Raw genomic sequence first — 26,601 nt, 5'->3', positions numbered from 1 at the left:
ATCCCAACCGCAGCTGACTTGCCTTAGAGGAAGCCTCCTGGCCGGCTGCTCATTCCTCATCTCCCTCTCAGCTGCCCACGGCTGGGGGACAAGGAGGAGAGAAAGAGTAGCTGGGGGTAGGCAGGAACATTTGCAATAGCAAGGTTCACTGCTCATCGTTTGCTGTGCTTTAATTTTCATCTCTTTGAGAAGAGAGCACTGCTTCTAGCACTGTTCTGCTCTCTTGAAAAATACAAGTTAAAAGCAGCATTTAAAATGGTACTGAGGCTTTTGTTCGAAGTTTTAGTGATGCTTTCTGGTAATGAGAACAAACTGTGCTGAAAAGGGACTCCCCCAGGCCCTGGCACTGCCTGAATGCTCGTGCACAGGTCTGCACGGCCCCCCTGCCATCAGCCAGCCCGTCGGTGGCCTGGCACAAACCCCCGCGGTGCCAAGCCTTCCCAAGCTGGCACCCGGCTGCGGGAGCTGCCGCGGGTGGGCCAGCTCTCTCTCAACACCAACCCAGGGGCTCTGAATGGGAACTCAATGCAAAACAGGTATGGTGAAGAATTAAAACATAATTTCCATCCTGCACTCACTCCCTAGGTAGGTGTTAACCCCACTCACTGCTTTTATATGGCTTAGGCTAATCCACTCTGGTAATACCAATTCAGTAATTATAATTATCCAAACTGCATAAGGGATTCTTAGCACAGAATAAAAAAGTTCACGCAGGAGGTTACTACAGAAAAGAAAAAATTCAGCAGTAGCTATTTGGGATTCATCTCCTTGTATAAACATGCCTTAAGGCTGAGAAAGAAAAATTGTGGGTTTTGAATACTGCAAAGCTTTAGCATTTTCTCTCTGCTATCTGGAGACCTGTTTCCTTAACAATGGCAGTTCTAGAACACATAATGTACGGATCTCAGTTATGTGCTCCTTTTCAATATATGCTACAGCAACCCCCACCTCCCCCAGTATTTCTATATGCTGCTATGATGTCCTAAAAAATGTAATAAGTTCAATTAACATATAAAGGTTGCCTGGTATCTAGTCCTTCTCTTGAGGTCCCAGCTCCTAGAGTGAAGTGTTATGTGGCTTTTCAGCTTTCACAGAAAGAAGGGAATAGTTACTAGTCCTAGTTCAGAAAAAAAAATAATAATCCTAAACTCAAAAAGTATTTCTATTTAGAAAAAGTTTCATGATTCCTATTTCATTTTATTCCCTTTTTGACACCTGACTCATTATTTTTGAATGATGAAGGATGAGAATATTGTCTGTATACAACATCTTTTCCCTTTTAAAAGCTGTGAAGAACCTGCAATTCAGACTATAAACTCCCCTGGGAGAAAGCACCATCTTCCAAGGATGTACTGTGTGCTATGTATAGCTGGTACTCAGTAAAAACTGTTAATGTCTCAATTCTGCCTTCATAATTGTATTCTATTGCTGTAAGAGAACTTCTTCCTACCCAGTGCTCCTATTTTAGCATGAAGAACAGGCACTCTTCACTGTTCTGCATAATTTAAAATCAAAGTACAAAGTTTTATTTACACTAACATGGTGAAATAATGTTCAGCAAACAATTTCTCTGGTTCCTTTTCTAATGGCTGTATTTCTTGGCCTGTCCATCCCTGTTACATAAAGTCCATGACAGAGCATGTGTAAAGGGTCTATGGTCAATAAAACCTGTATTCACACATGAAGTTTCTGTGACACGGACAAATTTGGACAGATGCTGGATAATCTATTTGGCCCCTTTCATTTTGGTGCCTGTGATTCTGTCTGCTTGGCATATAAAACTGGCTATAAGGGACTGTCTTCTGTTGAAACTCAAGAATTAGAGATTTTTCCATATCTAATGTCCACAATTCTAAAGAGATCCTAAATATTAGGAAAACAAACGACTGACCATAAGCATGAATCAGACTTCTAAACAGTCACCTCTGAATAAAAATAATTCCAAAAAAATTCAAACTAGCAAGGCAAATTTCCCTGGCATCTAAAGGCTCACGTAGAAATGAGATAACCATGTCCCCATTGCCTGGTTGCAGTAGGCTCTCAGGAGACAATGACAAAGCCTCTGGGGGTGATAGGTGGTTAGAAGCTATTAATTAAGACCTTTTCATGCATGTTTAGATTTTATTTATCTATCTGTCTCAAATTCAGGGAGGTTACAAAATCACCAACCAATCACTCCACAGTAGAGACCAGAGCAAACAGTCCCCATCAATCATTCCTTAGAAAATATAGGGTGTGGTGATATGGAAAAGCAATGCCAGAACAAGGGACAAGAAATGAGTTGCCTCATATTATTTGGCTGGACAGGATGTCCGGACTACTTCAAAATCCCATCCCTAAACATAGGGTTGCAATAAAGACTTCAGTGCTGATGATCAAAACTCAGAGGGGAACTGAGACACAGAAAGTTCAAGAGAGAAGAGAAATAAGATGAACAACCATATGAAAACTCCTAGATTCACAGATTGGCCATAATCAAGTTAAGAACTGCCTTCATTCAGTACCACCTAATGAATCACTATAGCCAGCAGGCAAATCTAAAGCATCAGAAGAGACTGCATAGTAACCAGTGTGTTAAAAGCAGCTCTGCCTCTTTTTATCTGAGTGTATATATCTTGCATAGACATACAGACCGACAGCCATTTTTTCCCAGGCTTTGTTCCAGCTTGCTCCCCTTCCACAACTAGTTCTTAGAAGCACTGGTCCCACTGTGGCCCTGTGCACCCAATGCAAAGTCCACAGCCTGGTGCACACTGTGGAAGAGAAGGTGGTCCTCCCCCTCCTTAAAGAATTCTCCTCGGATCAGGGAACTCCTCACCGAAGGATTGCACTGGGCCAGTAGCACCTGAACATCTATCTCCCTGTAGTCCTTGCAGACCTCTTTGAGCGTGCGTATTCCTGCCGTGTCCAGAAACTGTACTGCACAACAGTCAATCACTATTGTGTGAAACCCCAGAGGTTCAGAGATAAAATCCATGGAGATGCTGGTCTGGTTGCCACCAGAATCCACCTCTTTCTCTCTAAGCATTCTTTTTGCTGCCTTTTTCTTTGCTGCCTTCACCCAGACTGGGTTGACCCCAGTTTGCTTGTACAGGGTGGATTTAAAGCACTCTTTGTTGATGTAGTAGAGGGGTGCTTCGAAACGGAACACCACAATCCCTGGCTTTGTTTGCAAGTTCTTGTAAGCAGACAGGGATTCATACGTTTCAGACTCTGCCACCCAGCCAAGCAGCGGTGCCTCTGGTCTCTGAGTTCGGAAAATGACGCAGAGCATAGAAAAGCAAACACCAACCAAAAGACCAATCTCAGTACTGATGAGTGCTGAGGCTGCCATAGTAACTAGCCAGATCACTGTGTCCACTCTGCTCAAATGCCACATTTTTGGCAGGTCCTTGAACTTCCGCAGGGCTCCTCTGAGGTTTACAATGGTTATGACAGCAAGGACACATTTCTGAAGGGAATAAAATAAAGGTGCAATCACAAGGAGGACTAATAGGATTACCAAACTAGTCACCATGCCAGACATTTGTGTCCTACAGCCTGTGGACTCTTTGACAAGAGTCTTGGCAAGAGCTGCACTTGTTGTGAAGCAATGGAAGAAAGAGGGAATGATGTTGCAGAAGCCAATGGCATACATTTCCTGGTTGGCCTTCACAGAGTAACCATGCTTCTTGGCAAACATCTCTGAGAGGGAGACAGTGATGGCAAAGCCAATAATAGCTATGGGGATAGCATCCAAAGCCACATTAGGAATCAGGTTCCAGTCTGGAGGGCGGGGTGGCAGAAACCCAGTTGGGATGTGTCCAGCAACGCTCGAGCCGTAAGTCTCTCTCAGCTTCCCAAAGTGAGATGCCAGAGTAGCTGCCACAATCACGACTAGTTCAACTGGTATTGGAGCCTTGAGCCTGGATTTAAAATGTTCATTAAGTTCTTTGGTTGGGATAAGTACAAGAAAGCACAAGAAGCTGGTGATGAGATCACAGATGTTGGTCTTGTGTATGTTTCTGAAGATGTTTATCCACGTGGCTATGAGGGAGCCGATGCCACTGCTCCGTGGAATGTCTAGGCCCAGGAGATACTTGGCTTGTGAGGTTAGGATGGTAAAGGAGGCACCCGTGACAAATCCACTCAGCAATGAATCGGAGAGGTACACTGAGACAAATCCCACTTGAAAGAAACCCATGGCCACCTGGAAGGAATCAACCACACACAACAGATTAGGATGCAAATCTTACTGTGGGACTCTGGAGGGAGGTGAGCTAAAAACTGTGCATGGTCCTGGAGGACAAGGCCTGGTCTGAGCATGGAGAAAACAGTCTCCAGCATTCAGCTGCTCCTGGTACACCGTGCTTAAATGAAATGCATTTCTAACACAGAGCAGGCTTTTTTGGGGGTTCTCGTACTCTGAACCTCTGTTTGTTGTTGCTCATCGGTTCAGCTGTAACTCCTAATTGCCCTAGTGGGCAAAGAAACCTAGGGGAAAAAAGCATTTGAAATACTGGCTACTTTTGCCATTTCTTTCTCAAGTTCTTATAATCTCTGTGAACTTTTCAGGGATCCAAAACCTTTTTGGTTGTCTTTGTCCATCTTACTCTTGAGCTCACAACCTGCAATAAAACTATAGCTTATGGCATAATAGCTGTCCTGTGCGCTGCATAAAGTTTGGTGCATCTCATTCAGAAAGTATATGAGCTGCCAACTCTTGTGATGCAGATTATATAAATAGAGATAAATTTTTAAAGTGCCTTGTCATTCATTTTTATTAATGCCAGTTGAATGGACAAATCCTTGGTGTTCTCTCATAGGAATGACTGGTTTTATGGATACCTACCCTACACACGGGTCTTCGCACCTGGTAAATGACTCTTTCTCCCTATCAACCTTCATGCCAAACAGAGCATGGACCTTCTCACAACAGTTTGCTAGAAACCTTTTAATTCCCTGAGCTGGACAACAGGCCTGTCTACACTGTTACCTGAAGACTGCAGGCCAGAACTTACAGATATTAAACTTTAAGTAGTGTCAATTTGATATATACTATCAGGTAGTTAAGGCAAAATAAAGAATCAGGGAATCATTCTTTCCCAGCTAGGATCATGGCTGGAAACTTTGTAAGAACCGCAAAGCATTACTGAAGAGAAGGCAGGTTTGGGACCTGGACTGACTGGATGCCGGTTCAGAGCCAAGCTCTAAAAAAGGTTCCCTCGCAACCTTGGTAATTAAGTTAATTCAAGGTTTTTCTAGCTGTAAAACATTAGCAATAATTGTCTCACCTAGTTATGCTGTAAGCAAATGGTGTGAGCAAGTTTGCTTTTTCTGATTTGATTGTAAAGTTTCTGATACAAAGAATATGTGACTTTGGTTGGAGCTTCCAATAAAGAAAATATTTGAGGGTGTGAAGACCTATTGGTTAGTAGGCAGAGAGACAGCAAGTAAAATATGCCTAACATTCAGAGGGACTTAAGATAAAGTAATCCGACTTCTTCATATAAAGAAACTTAATTGTACTTGAACTTGCAAAGAATATTAAACACAATTCACAACTCCAAAACTGCGTCCACCCTACAGCGATGAAACACAAAATCCAGTGTACCTCAGGAGTCCCAGAGTATTACTGAAATTACTCAACACTAACTTGCAGTACAAGAAAAAGTCCCAGGTTGTCTAAAACCAGTGTTTTAAAGTACCACAGGTATGTTGCCTTTTCCTCTCCTCTACAGTTTGATTAGCTATCACGCTGGACGTCACTGTAGGAACAAACGAATGTGAACTCACAAACCAAAATACCACAGCTCTGCAGTACCATTAAAATGAAACCCATTCTGGTTAATGCATTACACACTAAAAACAAAGATATCTGCTTTAATTTCAGCAAGCAGTGAATTCTAGGAAGTAAGCAGAGATGGACTAGTAAAATATTGTTGAGTAATATATTTTAATACCGTAATAAAGAAAAAGTTTTATTTCAAATATATTTTATCATCTCAGTAGTGTCCTTTGCATACAATGGCATTGTTTTGGCTTTGAATGGGCAAAAAGCAAAGTTTTACAAGCACAGTGACAAAAATAAACCTGTCTAGATTATTTTTTGATAAAAGGCAAAGGACTGAAGTCTGGGATTAAAAGCTGCCACACCACATTTTGGCTCAATGAAATGGAGGCCTAAGTTATAATCAAAACAAAAAAGAAAAGCACTTCAGGCCACAGCGAGGAAGGTGGCGAGCAGATTGTGTGAGAGCAGCAGGTGGCTACATGGAGGTCCTTACAGTCCCCAACAGAGTAGCAACGCAAGCACAAAATGCTATTAAAAAAAGGAGAGGACACAGAGGGAGTTTCTTGCACCACAGTAACTGGAGACCTCCAGTCCTCCCTGTGTCCGCTCCCCTGGGATGCAGATTGAGGACACATGCAAGCCCAGCAGGCTGTTCATGTGGACAATCACCTACAGAAGAATTAAAACTATTTCCACAGAATACCTGTTTGTCCACCTCCTCTTACCTGATAAACTCCAGCTATGAAGGTCATGGTGGCTCCCACTGTAATTGCATAGCAGCTTTTATCACAGAGCAGCTTATGCGATGTCAGATTCACAGGCGAAATGGTGGTGTTTACATGCGCTGCTGTATCTGTGAGGACACTGAGCCCAGCTGGCTCTATGTCATAGCCAGCTCTCTGTATTTCACGATCTACCACTTGTCCCACCATCAGGCAAATCACACCAAAGATGCCAACTGAGATGTGGCGGGAGGTTCCAAATATGAAATAAATAATGCTAGCGAAAAAGGATGTGTAAAGGCCATAAATAGGCTCCTGCCCAGCCAAGAGAGAATAGGCAATTGACTGTGGGACTAGTAAGACCCCCACAATCACACCAGACATTATGTCTCCCAGTAGGTACTCTCTTAGTTTGTATTTAGGAAGCCACTGCAAGACAGGAAAAAAACTGAAAACATAGTCTTTAACTTTGGCTGGAGTGCAGCTGCAAGTTTTCTTTGCTTGCTTAACCACCAGAGCCTTCATGCTCCTCTTCTTCTCTTGGGGTTCCAAGAACATTCTGTGATGGAAACTGCCTTTAGCATCACCTCCTTCTGGCACTTCAGTCACTGAACAGACGTTGTTGAATTCTGCCATTGTTGCCATCTCGAGGACTCCCTAAAAACACAAAGAAGGACCATTTTCATTAAAACATAAATGAATGTGCTACATGAGACTTTTTAACGGAGTGAATACAGCATTTATGAAAAGCAAGGGCTAAACGTCTTGATTAAGCACAGAGAAAGCAATTTCCAAGCAAACTTGGAAAGAGCCTCCCCTTTATATGCCTGTTAAGCAAGGAATCACCTTCCCTAGGAGGGAAGCTGATATCCCGTAGAATAAACCCGCTGCTGGCAATGTTGTGAAATGGAAAAGAATGCAGCAGCACTGTCTCTCTGGGAGGCTTCCTTGATAAAAATTGCTATCTGCAGCCTGTTCCACTGTGTGAAGATAGACACAGGGTTTATTGTAGTCCAACAGTCTCTTCAATTCAGTTGCTGAAAATTAACTACAATTAGTTTATCTCTAACATTGTACAGCGTGGTCTAAATCTCATTTTTTTTTTTTAAATGCAGTGATTACACCTGTCAAATATTGTAAAGATTTTTTTTTTACCTAAGATGATGCAATCTTTACACAGTGGCTTTATTTCAGCCATTGTCACACTGTCAGAAATGCTCTCCACACTTTTTAAAAGCTGGTAAATTGCATCTGACCAAAACAATACACACAAATGGAAGACATATTAATGGGCACAATGTAAGGTAGGCAGAACACTTCTGCCAGAACATTTGCTCTAGTACAGGCTGCCTACAAACAGTAAAACAAGGTGATTATATCAAAGCACATTTAATACTGGAAACAAATTGCCTGAATGTGAAAGAGCAAAGTCTCGATGAGAGAAGCCCTAATGAAACTTGACAATGCCAACAGTGATTGCTGGCATTCATACAGCACTCCCAGTTTCCAGAAAACATCCAGAATCCTCCAGAAAACTCTTTTAGCCACAATACCTGCTACTACTAGTATGCTGAAGTTGTTAAATTTCAGCCAGAAACTCATTTGCCTGATGCTACAGTGGAGTCAAGGCCAGAGACAGCAGCAGAACCCTGAAAAATCTAACTCCGAGGCTTCCCTTTTGAACACTGCCTTGAAGTCCCAGTGTTCTAATAACAACATACTCCTTATGTGCTAATTATGCCTTCTCCGTGCAGTGCGAACATCAACCAAACTAATGTTCTATGCAACGTTTATGACTGAATTAATTACCAAATCAGTATTGGAGCTAGCCATGCTGAGGATGCCACTGAAGAGTCCGTCTCAAAATTTGTTCACTTAATCAACATTTCCCAAGTAGCTAGAAAACGTTCACTGCTACTATCACTTCAGTGTGAGTCTCTCAAAAACATGCAAGGGGAGAAGTGAGAGAAGTGAGTTTAAGCGTGGTGCTTAAACTACCTGTTTCCCCTGCAGTCAGCCTATTACAAGGCACTGATCCTAGAGCTATGCAGAGAGGAAATGCCTTCTCTCAGACCTCAGTCTAGCTGGCTGGAACATACGATTTCCTTTCTTCCATTCCAGCTTTGACGCTGTCATACGGAGGTATCTGAAGTGCCCTGCATCAGCCCTATATAATGGTTTATACACAGCCATGCCTCCAGCAGTCTGCTAGCTCAGACAGAGATCAACTGCCTTCAGTTCTTCCAGCTAGAAAGACAATGCCAACCCAAGCACCTACTGTCTTACAACAACCTAAGCAAATGATCCTAACCATATCAAAGGAACCCATGTGAGAGTAGAGGCAGCTACAATACTTAATGTTTAGACTAACTTCTCTTTCCAGATAAAAATATTCAGAAATTTCTAGAACAGCCTTCCAATCAGAAAGCAATTCAACCCAAGTAATCCAACTCTTCCACCTTACACTGTAGCATACTTCTCCCTAAAGCTACCAGGCTACAGCGTGCAGAGGGCTATCTAAAGTCAACACAGGCGTCAGATGCTGATAGATAGCCAACAGAAAATACCAGAGACAGGGGTTCGCATTTTATCTTCTGCTCCACACCAGGACTCCCAAAAGGTGTTTTCATTCACAACAGACCCAGAGACAGCCAGCGTCTCTCTGGTGGGTAAGCTCCTGCATCCTTTCAAATAACAGAACACAGCTCACTCTTTGCTAGCCTGCCACTGAACTGCTACTGAAAGGGAGCCGTGTTTCAAACAGAGACTTCCCTGGCTCCAAAACTGTGAATAGCACCATGGCATCAGCAGGGAGGGATCTTCCGCATAAGATGGGGGATGTATGTCTTCCTGTTATCACGACCTTTCCAACTCGTGCTCTGTTACGTGCCAGGGCAGACTGAACAGCATTGCCAGGTCTCATGCTCTGCGTGAGATACTTTATTAATACCTACCTCTCGTTCTCCACACCTACCAGGTATTTCTATCAACGCATCAATGCTTTTCTCCAGCTCCTGCCCTGTTTCATACTCCCATACCTCCAACTCTACGCCTAATTCATTTGAACCACGCATGGGGTCTGCAGGGTGGTCTGCAAACCAGAAAGATGAAAACAGCTCTAAACACAACTGGGGAGAACATGCCTCTTTGTGGCTGTTGTTCTGAGCACAGGCAGAGGAGCTGCTTAGGGAAAGTCACACTGCAAAAAAAGGAAAAATGAAGCTTTAATGCACTGCTGGGTTAGGTGAGACGCAAGTGGAAAATTCCATAGTTTGAACACAAGTCCTATTTCTGGTCTCTATGTCCTTCTTTTGGTCCTGGTCCTTATAATTGGAGAACTGAGAGTTCTGGGTCCAAAGATTACTCTACCCAGAACTTCAATACATATATATTTTAGGGGTAAATTTTCAAATGTATTTATTTGTCTCCTTATTTGCTCATTATACAAGCCAATGACTTAGTACACTGAAAGGAAAGAGAAGAAAGCCTCAGTTCTGCCTACCTGCCTTCTTGATTCTTCCAAACTTCTACCTTACAGCCTCCTGGCCATGCAGAATTACTGTATCACACACCTATATACACCTCGTAATGACAAACTTCCCTTGGCTAATGCCTTCCAGTATAGCATCTTCATTGTGTTTTAGAATAATTATAGGCTCAGAAGAGCCATAAGAAGAGTTAGGGTCTTTACAACAAGGAAACATGCACTGCAAGAAGCAACATACTCAAGACCACATAGCGATCACACCTGGAGGAGAACCCATCCCCACCTTCCAGATACCTAATCTCACCCACCCATACAGTATTGCAAAGTCTGCTCAGGGATTATTTATAGTGCTTACAAAAAAAAGCAAATACTACACTGTGAGAATGAAGTTAAAATAGTGTACAAAAGCATGTGTCTGCAGTACTCTGCACAAGCACATTCTGTAGTTGTATTTGCTCAAGCAGTTTTACTAATTTCACAAGCACAGAGTTACAAATCAAAAAGCTTTTCACCCAAAGCTCAGCAAATCAATACTGTAAAAGCTGGGGGGAAAATTCACCCCCAGACTACTTTTTATGTGTTGCAAATTACTTGAATGAGTTTGTTCTCTAAGACTTTAGTAAACTTTTTAGTAATGAAAATCCTTCCAATTACCCTCTCCCTCATCCAGGACTTGCAGACAGCTCACTCAAACCTGCGAGTTTTTCTTAACGTACCAGGGAACTCTGACACGAAACCCAGATAGTTCAGTTTAGTTCTGTGCAGTGCCGTAAAACATCTGTATAGAAGATGATACCCAGGTTTTTTGGTCGTGTCTAGACAGTAGAAAAATGTTCTAACTAAAAATCCTTTTGGCTACTAAACTCTGGGCATATACTGGGTCTTTGTGTTGACCTGCATGACAGCTTTCTCTACGTGGCATGAAAAGGGCCTTTCATCACACAGTCACTGCCTCTCGCGATGTCAGGACACTAGGAAATGACACAATTTTCAACACCCATTTCACCCTTTTCTGCCTGAAAGCGTTGCTCTGTATTATTTTTGTAACCATTTAGCCCAAGCTTACCTAGTAAAACTGGAATTTGTTCTTAAAAAAAAAGAAAACACCCTTTGGTTCAGTATACTGAAAGATACTCTGTATATTTGACTTGGAAAGGGAGCTACTGTGCTTTTTGTTTTGAAAGCGGCTATTTACGTACAACTAATTTGTATGCCTCGAATTCACTTTTATCAGCTCCTTTTGGCCTGAATAAGATCTTCAGGGGGTGTCTGATTGCCACAAAGCTTTACTTAAGATACAAAGAAAAAGACTACAGCACAGAACTGAGGACATTTCCAGTATCTCTCTGTTATCAAGTGACTGCCATAAAAATAAAGATATGAGGAGGTACTGCATTCTTGAAATCTGATGACTTTTACAGACTGTTTCTGAATCCCATCCCATTCTTACTGATTCCCATGACGTGGTAGAGGTGAGCTAGCATCTGCCTAGCATCTGTCTTTGGGGAAACACTACCTGCAGCACAGGGCTTTGCTGGCTCGGACTTCTTTTCTCTATCGCAGATCACAGTCACCTTGACAGTAAGAGAATAATGGATTGTGAAGCTCACTCACCTGCTGAAATAACGTATTACAAGCTTAAACTTAAGACGTGAGCACTTAAGAGTAGAAACTAAATCAAAAGTGTTCTTTCTATGACGCCAGTTATTTTTCTAGATTTCATGTGCATGAGTTGTCACTATATGCAATCACTACCCACCCTCACATACCCGCTTGCTAGACATGAGAAGTTGCATGCACTTAAATACTAATGCACAAACACATAATCTAAAGAGACACGAACAATTTTTGAAGAGAGGTAAAGGAGAAGCAGGTGAATCAGAAATCAAGTTCCACATGAACTGAACTGGAGTCTAGCTAATACCTCTGGGTCCGTGGAAAATCTCATCCTAAGAGTATAAAAGGAAAGCATATCACAACATTTTGATAACGAAATCTTTGTCCTTACTCTTGTCGGACAACAGCCTTTTCCAAATAATCTCTTAACTGTCGTGGAGCAACAAGGAAATTCAGTACTGCCATGATAACACCAAGATAGGCACTGGATAGCATTGCATGTACCTTGGAAGAAAATTCAGATTTTTGATAAAATCCTGAACATCCTCCAACAAAACATTCAAGCTACAAACATTTATTTCAACAAGAGACTTAAAAATCATATGAATACTGAAATCTTACGAAGAACTGTAAAACAACATACCACATTTACCCATCTAAGCGACACATTTGGGAACAGAGCTACCTTACTGTCAGCACAATAATCACCAACCATTAACTCAAGCAGGAAAACCTGCAAAGCCAGACAATAAAACCTTGCTTGAGTGAAATATTCGATCTCCTCCTCCTTCAAATGTTAGTTCTCCCGAGCAGCAGCAGCAATGAAGCTGCCCACCAGCCTTGCGCAGCCCCCAGCCTCTTTGGGGAAGGTCCCATAGAAGTTGGTGGCCCTGCTTACAGCCAGCCCTTCCAGGAAAGTTGGCTCACCTCCGAGAAAGCAGCCGTACAACGAGAGTGACGGTTACACTGCCCTGCCATATCTGAAGCGGATCCCTCTTGAAGATAGCCAGCTGCAGCCTCACACAGTACTCCCGCAGTTTCCATCCGAACCGGGTTTGTTACAGAATGTTTGCCAAGTAGTATTTTCAGCAAGTCATTTCTACGTTAGGACCCTCCTCCCGCCCTTACCGTTAGCTAGCGAAGGCAGACCACCGAGGAGATGTGTTCGGGCAGTGAGGGCAGGCGGAGGACGTACTGCCCCAACGGCACTCGCTCGGGCAGTGGCCACCGGCCCATGCCAAGCCGCCGGCCGGGAGCTGCATGTGCACGGCCGGGCATCGTGCGGGAGACCCGTCCTGCACGCACAGGGAAAGGCACACACAGGGTTTGCACCGGATAAGGGAGCACTTAAAGAACTGTAATTTTTAAAAATGAAAATCTGCAAGAAGAACATACAGCAAGAAGAAATCCACGCGCTTTTTACACTGCTGGAATTGCGGGTTTTTGCCGGCAGCCCGTGTGTCACTTTGGAAACCAACCAACATTCGCGTTTCCAGGACAGTGAAAGGGAAGTTACAATGTTTTTGATACAACACTCCGTTTCATCCTCTCGGTCCCACCGCCCCTTCCTCCACGCGCAGCCCCTCCGGCGGGCAGACAGCCCCACCTCAGGGCGAGCCCTCTCCTCCCGGGCCCGGCTTTCGGTTTCTGTGCTCCTCTTCCGATTTGGAGGCACCGCCTTGCGAGCCCCTCCAGAAAGCGGGGCTGTGAGCGGCAGCCCCCCGTGGAGGGCCGAGGCGGGCCCACAGCGAGAGCCCGCTGCCGACCTGCCCGCCCCTGCCCCGGGGACCCGCCGCTCCCCCATGCCGCCCCGCCGGCCTCCCTCCCCGCCTCACAGCGCCGCTGAGGCGCCCACTCACCGCAGGGCCGCCGGCGGCTCCGGGCAGACCTCGGGCGGGCGGGTCCCACCGACCGACCGGCCGCAGCGGCTGCCGGGCAGCGCCGGCCCGGTCCTGCGCCTCGCCCCCGCCCGCCTTCCCGCGAGGGGGCCGGGAGCGGCGGGCAGGGGAGGGCAGGGGAGGGCAGGGCCGCCCCCGCCGCGCCTCCCGGCGCAGTGCCGAGCCCGCCCGTCGCCGCCCGGGGAGGGGAGGGGAGGGGAGGGGAGGGCCGGGCCGGGCCGGGCCGGGCCGGGCCGGGGGGCCGCGGGGGCGCCCGGAGCCGGCCCAGCGCGGCGGGCCTGGCCGCCCACACCAGTCCCCCGCCCTAAGGCCTCGGTTTTTACTTTCTAATTAATTCCACGTGTGTTCCGAATTACGCGCGGCCTGAAAAGTCTGGTGCAGAGAGTGACTCACTTCTTCTGCTCCCTAACCCAGAAAAACAACCACCCTGAAACGAAAAACAAACCGGAGGAACTCTAGTGAAGGTTCCACGTTTCAGCTAAGTCACACTCACGCTTTTAAGTTGAAAGATTAATTATGTGTTGGTAACGAGGTAAAGTGATCTTGAGCTTTCCATGGCTGTCGCAGGTAGGGATACCCTAACAATTTCTGACAGAGAAAATGGCCCCGTTTTGCTTTGGGGTACCACTCGTATTAATAAAAAAAAGTCTTTTAAAATCCCACAGTGTTTTCCCCAGTGTCCAGATCTGTCTGGGCGGTACTTCCAACTGGGAAGGACAGAGGAACTCTTAACAATGTCAGTATTGAAAAATACCAATTTTTTGTTCATTACTCTTTATTTATCTCTGGACTGGAGGTTCAAGGTCAGAGGGGCCATATCCAGCCCTGTCTGCCTTACCTTCACCGTTTGCACAGAAAAGCAGACATTCCCTGAAATTGAACATTGCCTAATATTTGCATTTCAGGTGGAACTTCGGGCTGCCAAAAAGTCCATCAATACATGGTTGGAGAAAGCGAAACCAACTTCAAGCCTGCAGAATCCATGCTCGTGTCTTTTAGTGTTAGGCAAATGCTATCAATCTTGCTGTAGAAATACAGAGTACTTCCAATAGCAAACACTTACCCTCCCCACAAGGGTTTAGCTAGACGTGCTGGTACCTAGAACACAGAAGTTGCAAAGGAAATAAAAGAGCTCCCTCCCTCTCCCCTGCCTACCCACCATCAAAAGCATCTGCCTTCCTAGTCCTCTTAGGGACTTCCACGGGAGTTTTAATTGAGTTTGAAGTATATGCTGACTCCAAGAGTACCAGAGTGAATCCTTGTGAGGAGTGACATCTATGACAAAAGCATTAAGAGGAGCCTTTTGTGTCGGGACTCTGCAGAAGCCTAGTAAGAAACCATAAAACCAAGCAATGGGCATTATAGCATTTTCGTTGTCGTTCTAGAGGCACGTGGAACAACTTGGATCACCAAATACATCATGTCTTCATGGAAGAAACAGGGAAATAATATCTTCTTGGAGCGCAAATAGAGAACATGATATTAAAAGAATTCCCAAGCATTAATTTTTTTCTGAATCACTGCTATTGTTAGGGTGTTTTTTTTCTTTTTACTGTACACTGATTTTCTAAAAAGTGGGGGAAAAATCCATGTAAATATTTAAGATAAGTAAATCATTTAACTTTCAACTGCTTTCCTCTTCTGAAGGTATATTAAGTTGTATGGTTAATATATTTCTGTGCTAAGGGAGCCTTTGGCCGTGGAGAAATGTGCCTCTGGGCTCCTCACGCTCCAGAATCTCCTGCCAGGGAAGGGTGAGCTGAGGCTTGCTGACACACAAACACCAGCATGTGCCATCTGCCCATCCCACTCAGTCTGCCTGTCAAATCTGCTGCCTCCAGTTCCCCAGATTGCCTCATCATCTTTATGATATCAAATCTCCAGAGACCAGTTTCCCAGACTACAAACTAATCTTGAGAGCCGCTCCATTTTGTTCCACCAGGCACGTACTCCTGGGCAGCCCTGCACACCACAGCCGGGGAAGGCCTCCCACCTTGCCTCTTGCCTGGCAGCTCTCGTACAGCCCTGCTGCACCCTGGTCCCCTCAGAAAAGAGCTCTACGGGCTGCACAGGATGGTGTTACCGTCCCTCTCTGCTCCGCCAATAAAACCCCCGTGCAATGGCTCTCCCTAGTTCTTCTCAGTCCTCTCCAGGCTTCCAGCTCTGCTTTATCACTCAGTAGATAAAGGCACCCTCTGATTTCCCCCAGCTCTTGGCTGATTTATGCCGCTTGGCTCCGAGCCTTGTGTAAGGAGCCTCCTGCTTTCAGTCGTGTCCTCCTACTACCTCCTTGCCCACTGCCTCGCTCCCACCAGCCGTACGGCTCCGTGGCAGGACGGGTGGGCTATGGTGAAAGCAGCTGACAACGTGTCATTTTCTCTCCTTGTCCTTCCTTCCCGGTACAACTTGCCATCCACTGAGATTCGGGCCTGCAGTTGCAAAATGTTGCATGAAGTTTGGAGATGGAGAAGATGGGAACTGCCTAGCTTGCTGCCCAGAGAGTGAGATCTGTCTGCGTGTCGGAGCTCGTACAAACCTGTTTCCCCATGCGGGCAGCTTGTCTGGCCACCCAGACAAACATTAATGGTGTAAAGGAAAATAGGGACAAACCAGAAGTAATGTTAAGCTACCCTGAGATTCTTGAACTGGAGCCTTTGGGGGAGCAATCAGGGGCCTTGGGACAACCTCCCTCAAGACCTCCTGCGGCTTCCTGTGTGCAAAATCAAAGCGGTACCCCTGGGGTTCGGTGTCTAACCTGCTGGTCCTAGAAGGCCCTGGTGCCAGACACATGAAGGTCTAGATGTGGCATGTCTGACTTACTTAGAAAGCCCATCAGACTAAGTTGCAGAAGGAAGCCCGTCCAGCTTTTGAAATGCATTTTATTTATGTGTTTGATTATAAATTCAGCCACATCATACAATGCTTGGCAGAAGCAAAAAAAGAGCCATAAAATCAGGTGCTTCACTCCCCTCTAAAGGTTTTCATCAAGGATGAGAAAAATGCCAAGTAAAAATGAAGTGGGTGGAGGGAAAAGAGCATAATAAATAATGAAAGATGCAATGAATCAGAGTCCGTAGGTAATCAAAATACTTAAGCCATAAAGATATCAAAAAGAAATAAGCTCTGTCCATATCTCAGGACTACATCTCTCACAATTATATTGCTATCAAGAAAGAGTGTTCTGCGCAAATATCTGTGCAGAATTGCTACACTCTCAGTGTATGCCATGGTCCAATATTGTCTCCTAGAGTCAAAAACTAATTATGTGTTAATATTTTCAGAGTGTTGTTGTGGGTTAGAAGGCTTAGTTAAATAATTGCTGGACTCCAGTGTATTTTCTTACATTGCTTTCATCTAGTCTTCCGCCTCTCTTTCCTTCCTCAAGGCTAATGCATGGAATATTAAAAATATGACGTCTCAAATTCAGAGGAGTCTATCTTTGCTAATCCTATAGCAGGCAAATGTATGGGGGAAATAAACTGCACCATCAGCTTAGTATGTAAGTCAGAAAATCTACCTTCCTAGATACTCATTTTCATCCAAAAGCTTTGTGAGCCTGCAGCAGTATTAAAAAATGTTTTTTTTCCAATCTACTTGAAATGAAATCCTTTGCTTTTGCCATATAGCAGCGATTTTAATGTCCTTATCTCCTGAATCATATTAATTTTGCTTACAATAGAGTCACCTTCTTCTGCTCCGTTTTGGCAAGTGTTTACATCAGCCACAAATTTGAGTCCGATAAGCGTAGCAGTGAAGAGCTACATGCACTTTTCCCTCCAAATTAGATGCTAGGCAAGTTCCATCCAGAGAATTACTGTCTTCGTTTTGGTCGATAAGTCCCATTGGTCCTGGGTTTTAGTTATACTAGGTACTTCAATCTTGGTGCGATACTGTGTTATTTGTGATGGATGCTTCAAAGGCAGCGTTACGACTGTCTAGTGAGGGCTGCAGAGCCCTTCCTTAAAGCACAAACGGCCTTTACCCAGCCTGCTGCAGACATACCCGCTTCTCGACTGCTCCCAGCCCTTCTGAAAGCCTCTTGTGAATGTGACTCCATTCATGAGAACTGGATGGTCGTCTGCGGTGAAGGTTTCTGGAAGGACCCTTCTCTAAATGGGTCACAGACAATTCTGCCAGGGGCTGAGAGATTCAGGGAGCTGACGGCTGGCAGTGGAGAAAAGATGAAGACAGTACCTCATCCTCCCTGGGGAAAGAAAATATCATCATGGCTTCTCCAAGACTGTCAGAAATGGTGTTTAAAAAAATGAGAATTGCTTGCAGGCAAGGGGGTAGCCATATATGCAGAAACATGCAGGTGAGGGCAGCTGCCTGGGAGCGCAGGAATTGCTCAGCACCCTGCTGCCAGCTGCCTCTGCTGGTGGGGGGGAGAGTGGTGCTCCGGTTCTCCCACAGCAGCCTGTGGCTGGAGGCATGGGAATAGGTGTTTTTAACGTGGGTTTCGCTGAGGAAATGCTAAACTGGTATTTCAGAAGGAGCTACAGAAGTGCTGATGTTTCCTAAGTGTAGTCAATGCAGAATGCGCTGTGAGAGGCGGAGGGAGGGAGTGACTTAAAATACTGTGCTTGAGTAGATCTCTTGCTCTCTGTAGTGATTTGCAGCAGTGCAGTAACTTGCTGTCTGCAGCAGCAGCACTGAACTGCATTGGCTGGTCATGGCTCCTTCACCTGGGGTGAAAGCAATTACTACCTGGCAGCCAGAGAGAAGCCCAGGTAATAAAAGTGCCGAAGGACAGGCTCATTTCTTTTGCCTTATTTGAGTGGTTGAGAGCAGCTGTCCTTCGTGTCTCGCTGGCTTCGAGCGGTAGGGAATATTTGCAAAGTCACCTTGAGCTACTGCTGAGCTCCTAAAATGTGGCCACGCACTTTCTGTTACGCTGACAATTGATGGGTACAGCAAAGCAAGAGCTGCGGATCCATTAGAGCTTGGTGAGTCTGTTTAAACTACAAAGGGAGACATTACTCTAAATCTGAGATGGATTTTGCTGAGTTTGTTGTTTTTAATCCCTGCAATTAGGTATATGTTGATTATCACAAGTGACAGACTACAGTTGTAGCCATGAATCCTAATTTATATAGAAGCACCCAGAACTTTAACCTTTATTTCTTAAAAAATGTTCATGTTGGCAACCCTGGTTTGCAGTAGAATATTTTTATCATCTGCAGAAGAAACACACAGGTTGTGAACCTACGTGTTGGATCTGAACCACAGCCAAGCACAGAGCAGCCTACAGCAACAAAGACTGAGCCTATCTGCCTGGCAGCGCCCGTGAAATCCCTTTGTGGAGTTGACATGTACAAGAACGGCTACATCTGGAAAGCACAGCACGTGCTTCATCGGAAAAGAACATCTGTACACATGGAGATGTGGCCAGTAAAGCATCTTCGTGTGCTGCTGACTGTGGTATTTTGCATGGCTCTTTGAGTGCTCTGTAGGAGAAGTGTGAAAATGTGGCTTAGAGGCTGACTAAGCTGATTTTGTACAAATATAATTAATTCTTTGCTACAAAGATCACTTGAGTTAAATGTGATAATCCAAATCTGTGGCATGGTCCTGAACAGCTTTCTACTGCAGCAATCCACAAACAATGCTCTCAACAATTAATTCTGGTGATGGCATGAAATCAGACAGCCTTGCTTATCTGTATCTGTAGCCATTTATTTCATTATCCAATCACATAATGACAAGATACTCACCACAATTAATAGTACACAAGTATCATTAGTACCATCAGGTGACATAGTCCACAGTTTGGAAGTCAGCAGCAGTTGGAGATTTTCTTATGTTCATGTTAATTCTTAGCACTTCTTTTCTAAGTTTGCCTATGCTACAGAACTGCTTTTAATAGCAAGTATGCAGGGGAGGTCAAGACACTTGGCAGGTCCCCATTATTAGAGAACATTTTTGACAATATTTATTTCTTTCTTTCCATCTCAGTTCTTACTTCTTTTTTCATCTCTCCCTTACTTCTGGGCATATGTGGACCATACACTTTGTTCACATCTGCCACCTGAAGCGCACTGATCCTTTCGGTTGGTTTTGTGCTGTAGGAATACACAAGATGGAAAAACTTCACTGACTGTAATAATAAATGAATATTTTATCGCTATGCTAATAACATATTTGACAAGTTGCTTCCAAGTACAGCTTTGCATTGCCTCAGAAAAAATATTTCTTCTCTCTCCCATTTTGAGTAACTGTCTGGTTCTGTACAGAACACAGACATTACTATGTCTGTAGAAGCCTGAGCTCACAACACAAATAAATGACCATGTACACTGATTTAAAAATATACCTCTAGATTTGAGGCTGGCATTATGTTAACTGAAAGCAACTGTATTATTAAGCTGCACTGTGTAATTAAAACTCCATTTAATCGCTTACCTGCACCGCATGCCTCTTGTGCTCTCCATCCATTGTCAGCTACATGAATTATTGAAAAAAGAAAACAAGATTTTTTTCTGGTTTTTCAAATGTGTCTGGTAAAACAAATACATTTGCATTTAGGGCAAGACTACATTGTCCTCAGCCCCCGCACTGAACAGCTGTTCTCAAACACATCCCTTCTGAAGTAAAATTTTACCATTAACCTATCCCTGAGAAATGCTTGTCAGAAGAGAGTATTTTTCCCTTTCAAAAATTAAAACGTGGTGAAGAAAGTAGGATTATATTTTGAATTTATGAATTAAGAAAAACTTGTTTGCAAACTGAACTTCAGTTGCAGCAATTAAAAATATAAAAAAATCTTTCAAATAACTTCTAAATAAGTTTTCTTCAAAAAAGCTTGTCGAAAAGATGCACCACTGTATGCAGCAGCAGAAATCTGTTTGAGCATTGGACTAGTGCTATCTGAAGAGAAATACTGTTTACAGATTTAATATCTCCTGCAGCATTTGGATTTGTCTGGGAATGGTTTCAGGCGCTGGGCTTGCTCCAGCTCCTGCTCAGTTGGTGGGAACCCCTCCATGGTCTTTCCTTGGAGCAGGCTCAGACTTCTACTGAGTACTGAAGCAAACCCAGTCTCTCCCTCAGGCTGAAGATAAATGATGTCTCTGGTGAGTTCCCAGAGCTTTCTGCCCACTGCAGATTTTGAGAACTGTGCCCTGAGGCTGCACTCCTGCTGGTCTCACCTCTGGCAAGGAGAGGAGATGCATGCAACAAAATAATGGTCGCATTTTTAGGCGAAAGATTTTCTCTGCAAGACTCACAGCCCCAGGCCGGAGTCCTGAGGAGTAACTAGTATTTTTGAACACTTACATTTTGAAGAGTTATCGGTATCTGAAGCTGCACTGTAAAGAAACAGTGTTGAATGTTAGTGCCTCGTAAAACACGAATCACATCTTGTTAATAATGAAATAAGAGTGGTGAATAGATCTGACCCCCTCTTCTGAGATGAGGGACAGCTTTCTAGACTCTGCTTGGCTCTCCTTGAGACCGAAGCAGAGAAGCACAGGACACACAGTCCTTAAACAAACAACTGCTGGAGAAGTTTGCAGGGAACATTGGTAAGTAAAGAAAAGGATTTACCTGTTCCACTTAATTTGGTTGGTAAGTTCACCTAAGAGAGATGGAGAAGAATGTTTTACAAAGCTCGCAATGCATTCAAGTTTGGGACTTGGTACTGTGCCCCTGGATCTCATGGTCGGGATGAACTAGGTGGGGATTGGGGTGGGCAAATGAAGAGGACATTTCTTGAAGGCATGACTGAGCACTCAGGAGGTTAGGTGGGAGCAGGAAACCACATCAGATGCTGGTTAAGAGCAGACCTCTTCCTTGTTATCCCCAGAAAGAGTCTTGCTCCCCTTTGCTCTCCCCTCTGCAACACCCCGAAGATCCCATCCAAATCCTCATCAGCCCCTCAAGGCAACGCACACGCCGCGTAGAAAGGAGCCAGAGTTCGGCAGCCATCAGCCCAGCTCACTGAACCTCATGGCTGGCTGTTTGCTGCTCGGGGTCAGTGGTGTGTGGCCGGCGGGTCGGGGCAGATCACTCACCACGCACGCCTTGCAGCAGCAAGCCCAGGCGACTCACGAAGTCCCGCGTTAGGCGTCGGTAATTGTCAATCCTGGCCTGATCCAGCTGCACCACCACCACGTCCATCCGACGGACACCGAAATTCTGACTCACAATCCTAGGGCGCAGACAGTCGTTTCACCAAGGAAAACCATTTAGCATTAGAAATTTAACAAACTAACTCCTTCATTAGGAAGGACACTACAAAGAGGAGGGTGCTTTGGCAACATGAAGTATCAGGTAAACAGCTCTCAGATAAGGTGAGTTGCAGTTGTTATTTATTTGGCAATGCCTTTTGCTTACCAAACCTGGATGGGAACTTTCAATTGCTGAAAATGAGAAAGGGGGAGGCGTTTTGCTAATATCCTTGTGCGAATAGTGCTTTGACCTGCTGCAGGCAGGCTCTTTCTGTTCGAGCACAACTGCGGTTGTGATAGAAAGAAAATGCCAAACATATTAAATGGTGTCCAGGCTTCTGGAAAATGACTTTGATCCCACAGGCTAGATTTTGAGTTGCGGTGGCACAGCTGTGAGTAATGGACTGTGCTGCTGCCAGCACAGCCCCTAGGTACACGGTGATTCAAAGTTATCCTGACAATCCAAGTTCAAACTCAGCTTTAATTTGTACAAGTTACAGAGGTGACATCTGAAAATCCTGCTAGATGTTTGAGTTATCCCTTCATGAGGCTGGGGAGTTTAGTGCTGCAGCAAAATCTCTTGTGGATCTGTAACTTACTGTTGGTGTGGTTTTGCACCATTGAATTACAGGCATCAATTAGGAAGTGATAAGTTATAAATTAAATGTATCACTTGCAAGAGAAGGGATAATAAATCTGTCCAGCTATTAAGCTTGTCCACAAGCAGAAGCAAAAATTGGTGGGAAATGAGCCCGTTACCTCTGCAGCCAAAGGCTCTTCACCTGGGACTTACGTGCAGGAGTGTCACCAATATGCATCCAAGAGAGTGTTGCTGTAAACTGAACCCTATGGGCTTAATCTCTCATAAAAACGTTTTTCTGGTAATAAAAGCCAGTGGTTTTCATCAGAATCCAGCAACCGTGTAGCTGCCAAGGAAACTGAAACTTAAAAGGACCACAGGAACAGCAGGCAGATATCTCTCCATCCTTGTTAATTGTGTGGACATGGTACCCTCTGGCTCGGCTGGAACAGGGAGCGCCTTTGCAGCATAGGGTGCCAGGCAGAGGGGCACAGGCAGTAGCGTTTGATCCCAGTTATCAACACCGCATTTTTTCAAAGAAGAAAACAAGTGGTTTCAGGTGGAACATACCTGTCCATGGCCAGCTTAAATTCCTACAAACAGGATTGCCAAAAAAAAAGGAAAAAAAATGTTAGTGTGTTTTCCAGAAAGGGCAGCTGGCTGAGAAATAGCCATATTCATGAAGAAAAGCAGAATACCACTGCTTACTTTGAAGAAGATGAAAATATCTGGTTGCTCTCTCATCTTCTGCAAAGACTGAAGATGCTGCGCAGCCTCATCTCTCCTCTGTTCCATTTCCTTCTTCACTTTGGTAATGTCTGCCAGTTGTTTTTTCTCATTGGACTGAATGTCACTCAGGATCTTCTTCTCTTTCTGAACCATCTCTGACTTCATCTCTTCAAACAGCTTTTGCAGCTGAGAAGTCACTGTTTTCGTATTGGTCTAAATGAACAGATAAGAAAATGGCTTAAGAACCCAACACTTCAGCTTAATGTCTCTGTTTATTAATTCGGACTGTATCTATCCTTCGCACTGGCTTTAGAAGGAAGCAGACAAGAAGAATTTGCTTAGAATATCTGATTAAGCAGAGGGTTATGAAAATTATCATTCTATAGTAACAAAATCAGATAAAATTCAGCTACTGGTGTATTGGTACACATTGAAAATCCCACTTATAGACTCAAATTGTTTTTGTTTTATTTAACAGATAGAAAACTTTTAAAATATATAATGATATGCACAGTCTGTGGTGTGCCAGTCCTGCAACCTGGTCCGTGCAACCACAATAAATGGTGGAGTCTCGCAGCTGGTTCCTCCTGTGGAGCTGTGCTGGGAGGCTGTGAGACAGCTTCGCTTCTGGCAGTTTCTTACACCAGTGTTTTCCCTGCTTTGGACTATATCTCATTTTATTCATCTGCTTCTAACAGTATAGTTGCCATCACTTATTTCTTAGAAATTGTGGAGGCGAGGTGCTCTGAATTAGTGACAATCTGGGAACCAACCTTGAGCTGATTCTCATTTTTCTGAAGCTCTTCTAGGGCGGTAGCTAAAGCGTTTTTACGTTCCTGCAGCCATGTCACGGTGCCTGAGAGTTCACCCTAGCAGAAGGAAAGACAGCATTGAACTTCATAGCAGGGAAGCAGCATGGGTGGCTTTAAACCAGACGGGCAGTTATGTGGTAGGTTAATAAACAACTTTCTCTTTGAATAAGTAAAATTCACTTTAAATGAGTAAATCTCACTTTATCCGTTAAAGCTCTGTTCCTGCCAGAACCTTCACATGTGCCTAATGTGATCCAAATCCTTAGTTTTCACATATGTCAGCAGCTGTGGGATCTGAGGATAAGGTAATAAGCAACCCTTTTCTGAAGATCAGCAAAACAGTGGTACTTACTCACCCAGCTGTTTATTTTAACGGATACCACAATCATTGAATGCTGTTATACTGCATGATAACACATTTCAGAGGGGACATTAAACCTCGTTCTTTGGGGATTAGACAGTGTCTGAATGGTTCTGGTTGCTCCTGGCTGCCTCCAGCAGTGTTTTCACACCTCAAGCATCCATGAATGGCCATGGCAGTCACAGCTGCCAGATTCCCATTTCTTTAGTATAAATGATGCCAGAAAGCTTAGGTTTTCTGTGGGATAGTTGTCACAGATGGAAAGTTTTAATTTTTGAAAAATTAAAAGACAAATCAAATTTGACTGAGGTTCTTTGCACCAAAACCCTTTTATAATTCCTCCTGAAGAGCTGCATTCCTGATTTCCCTGGCTATCCTGGGGAGTTTAAAAAACAAAACAAAACAAAACAAGAGGAATATGCACTGGAGATCTCAGCTTTACCCATGGAGATGGCTTCCCCATAGACAGGGCAGTGTTGCTCCTTTACCAGCTCCAGGGACGAAGGAAATGGCTGCTTTCCTACACAGGCCAGTTGTGTTTGGCAGCCCTGAATTTTTATATGTAACTTGGGGGAGAAAGTTAGTTTGCGATACGTATACCTGCCAAGGATGCTTCCCGCTATTTCCCGAGGAGGCTGTGACCTGTCCTGAGATCCAGAGGGAGCCAGATGTTTCCTGCCCATGCACTGCCTTGCTGCAGGGTGTTTTGCTTGGGCTCTAGACTGAGCCCAGAAATTTCAAATGCAAGGCAGTGAGTGAGCACAGCAAATGCATGTGATCCCCTCAGACTCAGCTGATTCTGGAGCATTTCAAGGACAGTAGCTGGACTCAAAGGCAGGGACATCGAGGCCCAGCATCTCTGTGTCCGCTGGGATGCTGGCTCAGCAAAACTTAGGGCAGAGGGAGGAGGGAGCCAGAGGGAAGGGCCTCGAGTGGGAAAACCTGTTTCCCAACCCAACATTCAGCAGTGGTGGGATCCCCGAGGCTTGGTGGAGGAAGAGACTTCTGAATCCGTGCAGGAATACTACTTAATCCCAGCCAGGAATACACTTGTCAGTGGCAGTTTGCAGTTGCCTGGGGCTGCAGAGGACGGGCATGCCCTTCAGCGGTGTGGGACAGTGGAGCCACACGCCTGCCTCTCGCTTGCTCTCCTGCACGCACGTCCATGTCAACACACGCTTCAGGATCTACCCACCCTTGGCCCGGTCAGCCCTAAACACCTTTATCTGCCCTCCTCCCTCTGCTTAGCCTGCCAGGCTGCTTTGGCAACACAAAGGAGGAAATGGAAAGCAAATTCCAGCACAATGAACCAGTCCCTGCTAGGGTGGAGGTGAACCCCCCCCAGGTGACGGTGACACGAAATCCCCCCCCGAGGTGATGGTGACATGAAATCCCCCAAGGTGATGGCCTGCCTGCCCGTCCCCATTCCCCTGTGAAAGCCTTACCACCCCTCCTGCGGCTTCCCCCCTTCCTCCAGGTCAGGAGTTTGGAGCAAGCCCTGAAGGGGCGGTGGGGACGGGAGAGCCCCTTACCAGCTGTTTGTCATGTGCCTCCTTCAGGGTGATGATGCTGTGGCCCTTATGGCACCCCACGATAGAGCAGAGCACGCAGATGTACAGCCCCTCCTCCTGGCAGTAGCACTCCAGCAGCCTGCCGTGCTCCCGGCACCTCCTCTCCTCCGCCACACCGCCCGCGCCCACCTCCACCAGGACGTGGTCCTGCTGGGAAGCCTTAGCGTTGTGTTTGTTCAGATGGGCCTGGCACAAAGACGCATCGCAGATCAGGCAGGTTTTCACCGCTGGCTGGGCCCCATCCAGGCAGAAGTCACAGGGAACCACCTCCTTCTTCCCCTCTGCAGAATCCTCGCCCCACTGGCCTTTGGAAGCAGTGGCCAGAAATGCCTCCACGATGCTGCACAGCTGGAAGTTCTTCTGCAGCTCCAGGATGGGCCCCAGCTGGAGCTTGCACATGGGGCAGGAGTAAGGGGCCTTGGATTGCTGCTGGGCACCGAGCGCCTTCTGGATGCACTGCTTGCAGAAGCTGTGACCGCAGCTCAGCGACACCGGATTCCGGTACAGACACAGGCAGATGGGACAGCTGAGTTCGTCCTCCAGGCTGGCACCCCCTCCAAATTCTTCCCTAGCTTTTGCCATGGCTGCAGAAATGGTGTGTTAGCCAGTCTGCGAGAAGCGAAACTAAAAAGACGTCCTTGGCGTTGTGCCCTGGGTGAAGACACAGCCCAGAGGCCGCAAGTCCTTCCTCTCCGCCCTGTGAAGTCCCAGGCTCCACCCAAAACAGCTCTTGTGAGCTGTGGCAGCCACGTCGAGGCGTTTGCCCTCAGTCTCAGGCAGCGCTGCTCCGTGTGTGAACCCCCAGCAGGCTGGGGGAGCCGGGGGCGCTGGCGGGGGCACGAGATGGACAATTCTCCTACAGCCCTCTGCCATCCCAGAAAAA

At 45.4% G+C, this 26,601-nt stretch overlaps 2 protein-coding genes across 2 annotated transcripts; both read right to left on the bottom strand.

Annotated features, from left to right (window-relative positions):
* Positions 1-2,579: 2,579 nt before the first annotated feature.
* On the bottom strand, positions 2,580-7,146 carry SLC26A2 (solute carrier family 26 member 2). Its single transcript, XM_009815028.2, has 2 exons — positions 6,499-7,146; positions 2,580-4,189 (listed from the first exon to the last, which is right to left on the bottom strand). The coding sequence occupies exons 1-2, from the start codon at positions 7,138-7,140 to the stop codon at positions 2,684-2,686; spliced, it is 2,148 nt and encodes a 715-aa protein (XP_009813330.1). The 5' UTR covers positions 7,141-7,146; the 3' UTR covers positions 2,580-2,683.
* Positions 7,147-19,253: 12,107 nt separating this feature from the next.
* Positions 19,254-26,300, bottom strand: LOC104263798 (E3 ubiquitin/ISG15 ligase TRIM25). Its single transcript, XM_059825478.1, has 9 exons — positions 25,680-26,300; positions 23,748-23,843; positions 22,954-23,187; positions 22,816-22,838; positions 21,510-21,646; positions 21,043-21,073; positions 20,773-20,804; positions 19,900-19,938; positions 19,254-19,559 (listed from the first exon to the last, which is right to left on the bottom strand). The coding sequence occupies exons 1-9, from the start codon at positions 26,298-26,300 to the stop codon at positions 19,513-19,515; spliced, it is 1,260 nt and encodes a 419-aa protein (XP_059681461.1). The 3' UTR covers positions 19,254-19,512.
* Between the last annotated feature and the right edge of the window lie 301 nt (positions 26,301-26,601).

Source organism: Gavia stellata, chromosome 16 (assembly GCF_030936135.1).
Source record: "Gavia stellata isolate bGavSte3 chromosome 16, bGavSte3.hap2, whole genome shotgun sequence".
Lineage (NCBI taxonomy): Eukaryota > Metazoa > Chordata > Aves > Gaviiformes > Gaviidae > Gavia > Gavia stellata.
The sequence above is the reverse complement of the archived record's forward strand: the minus strand, read 5'-3'. Positions and strand labels throughout refer to the sequence as shown.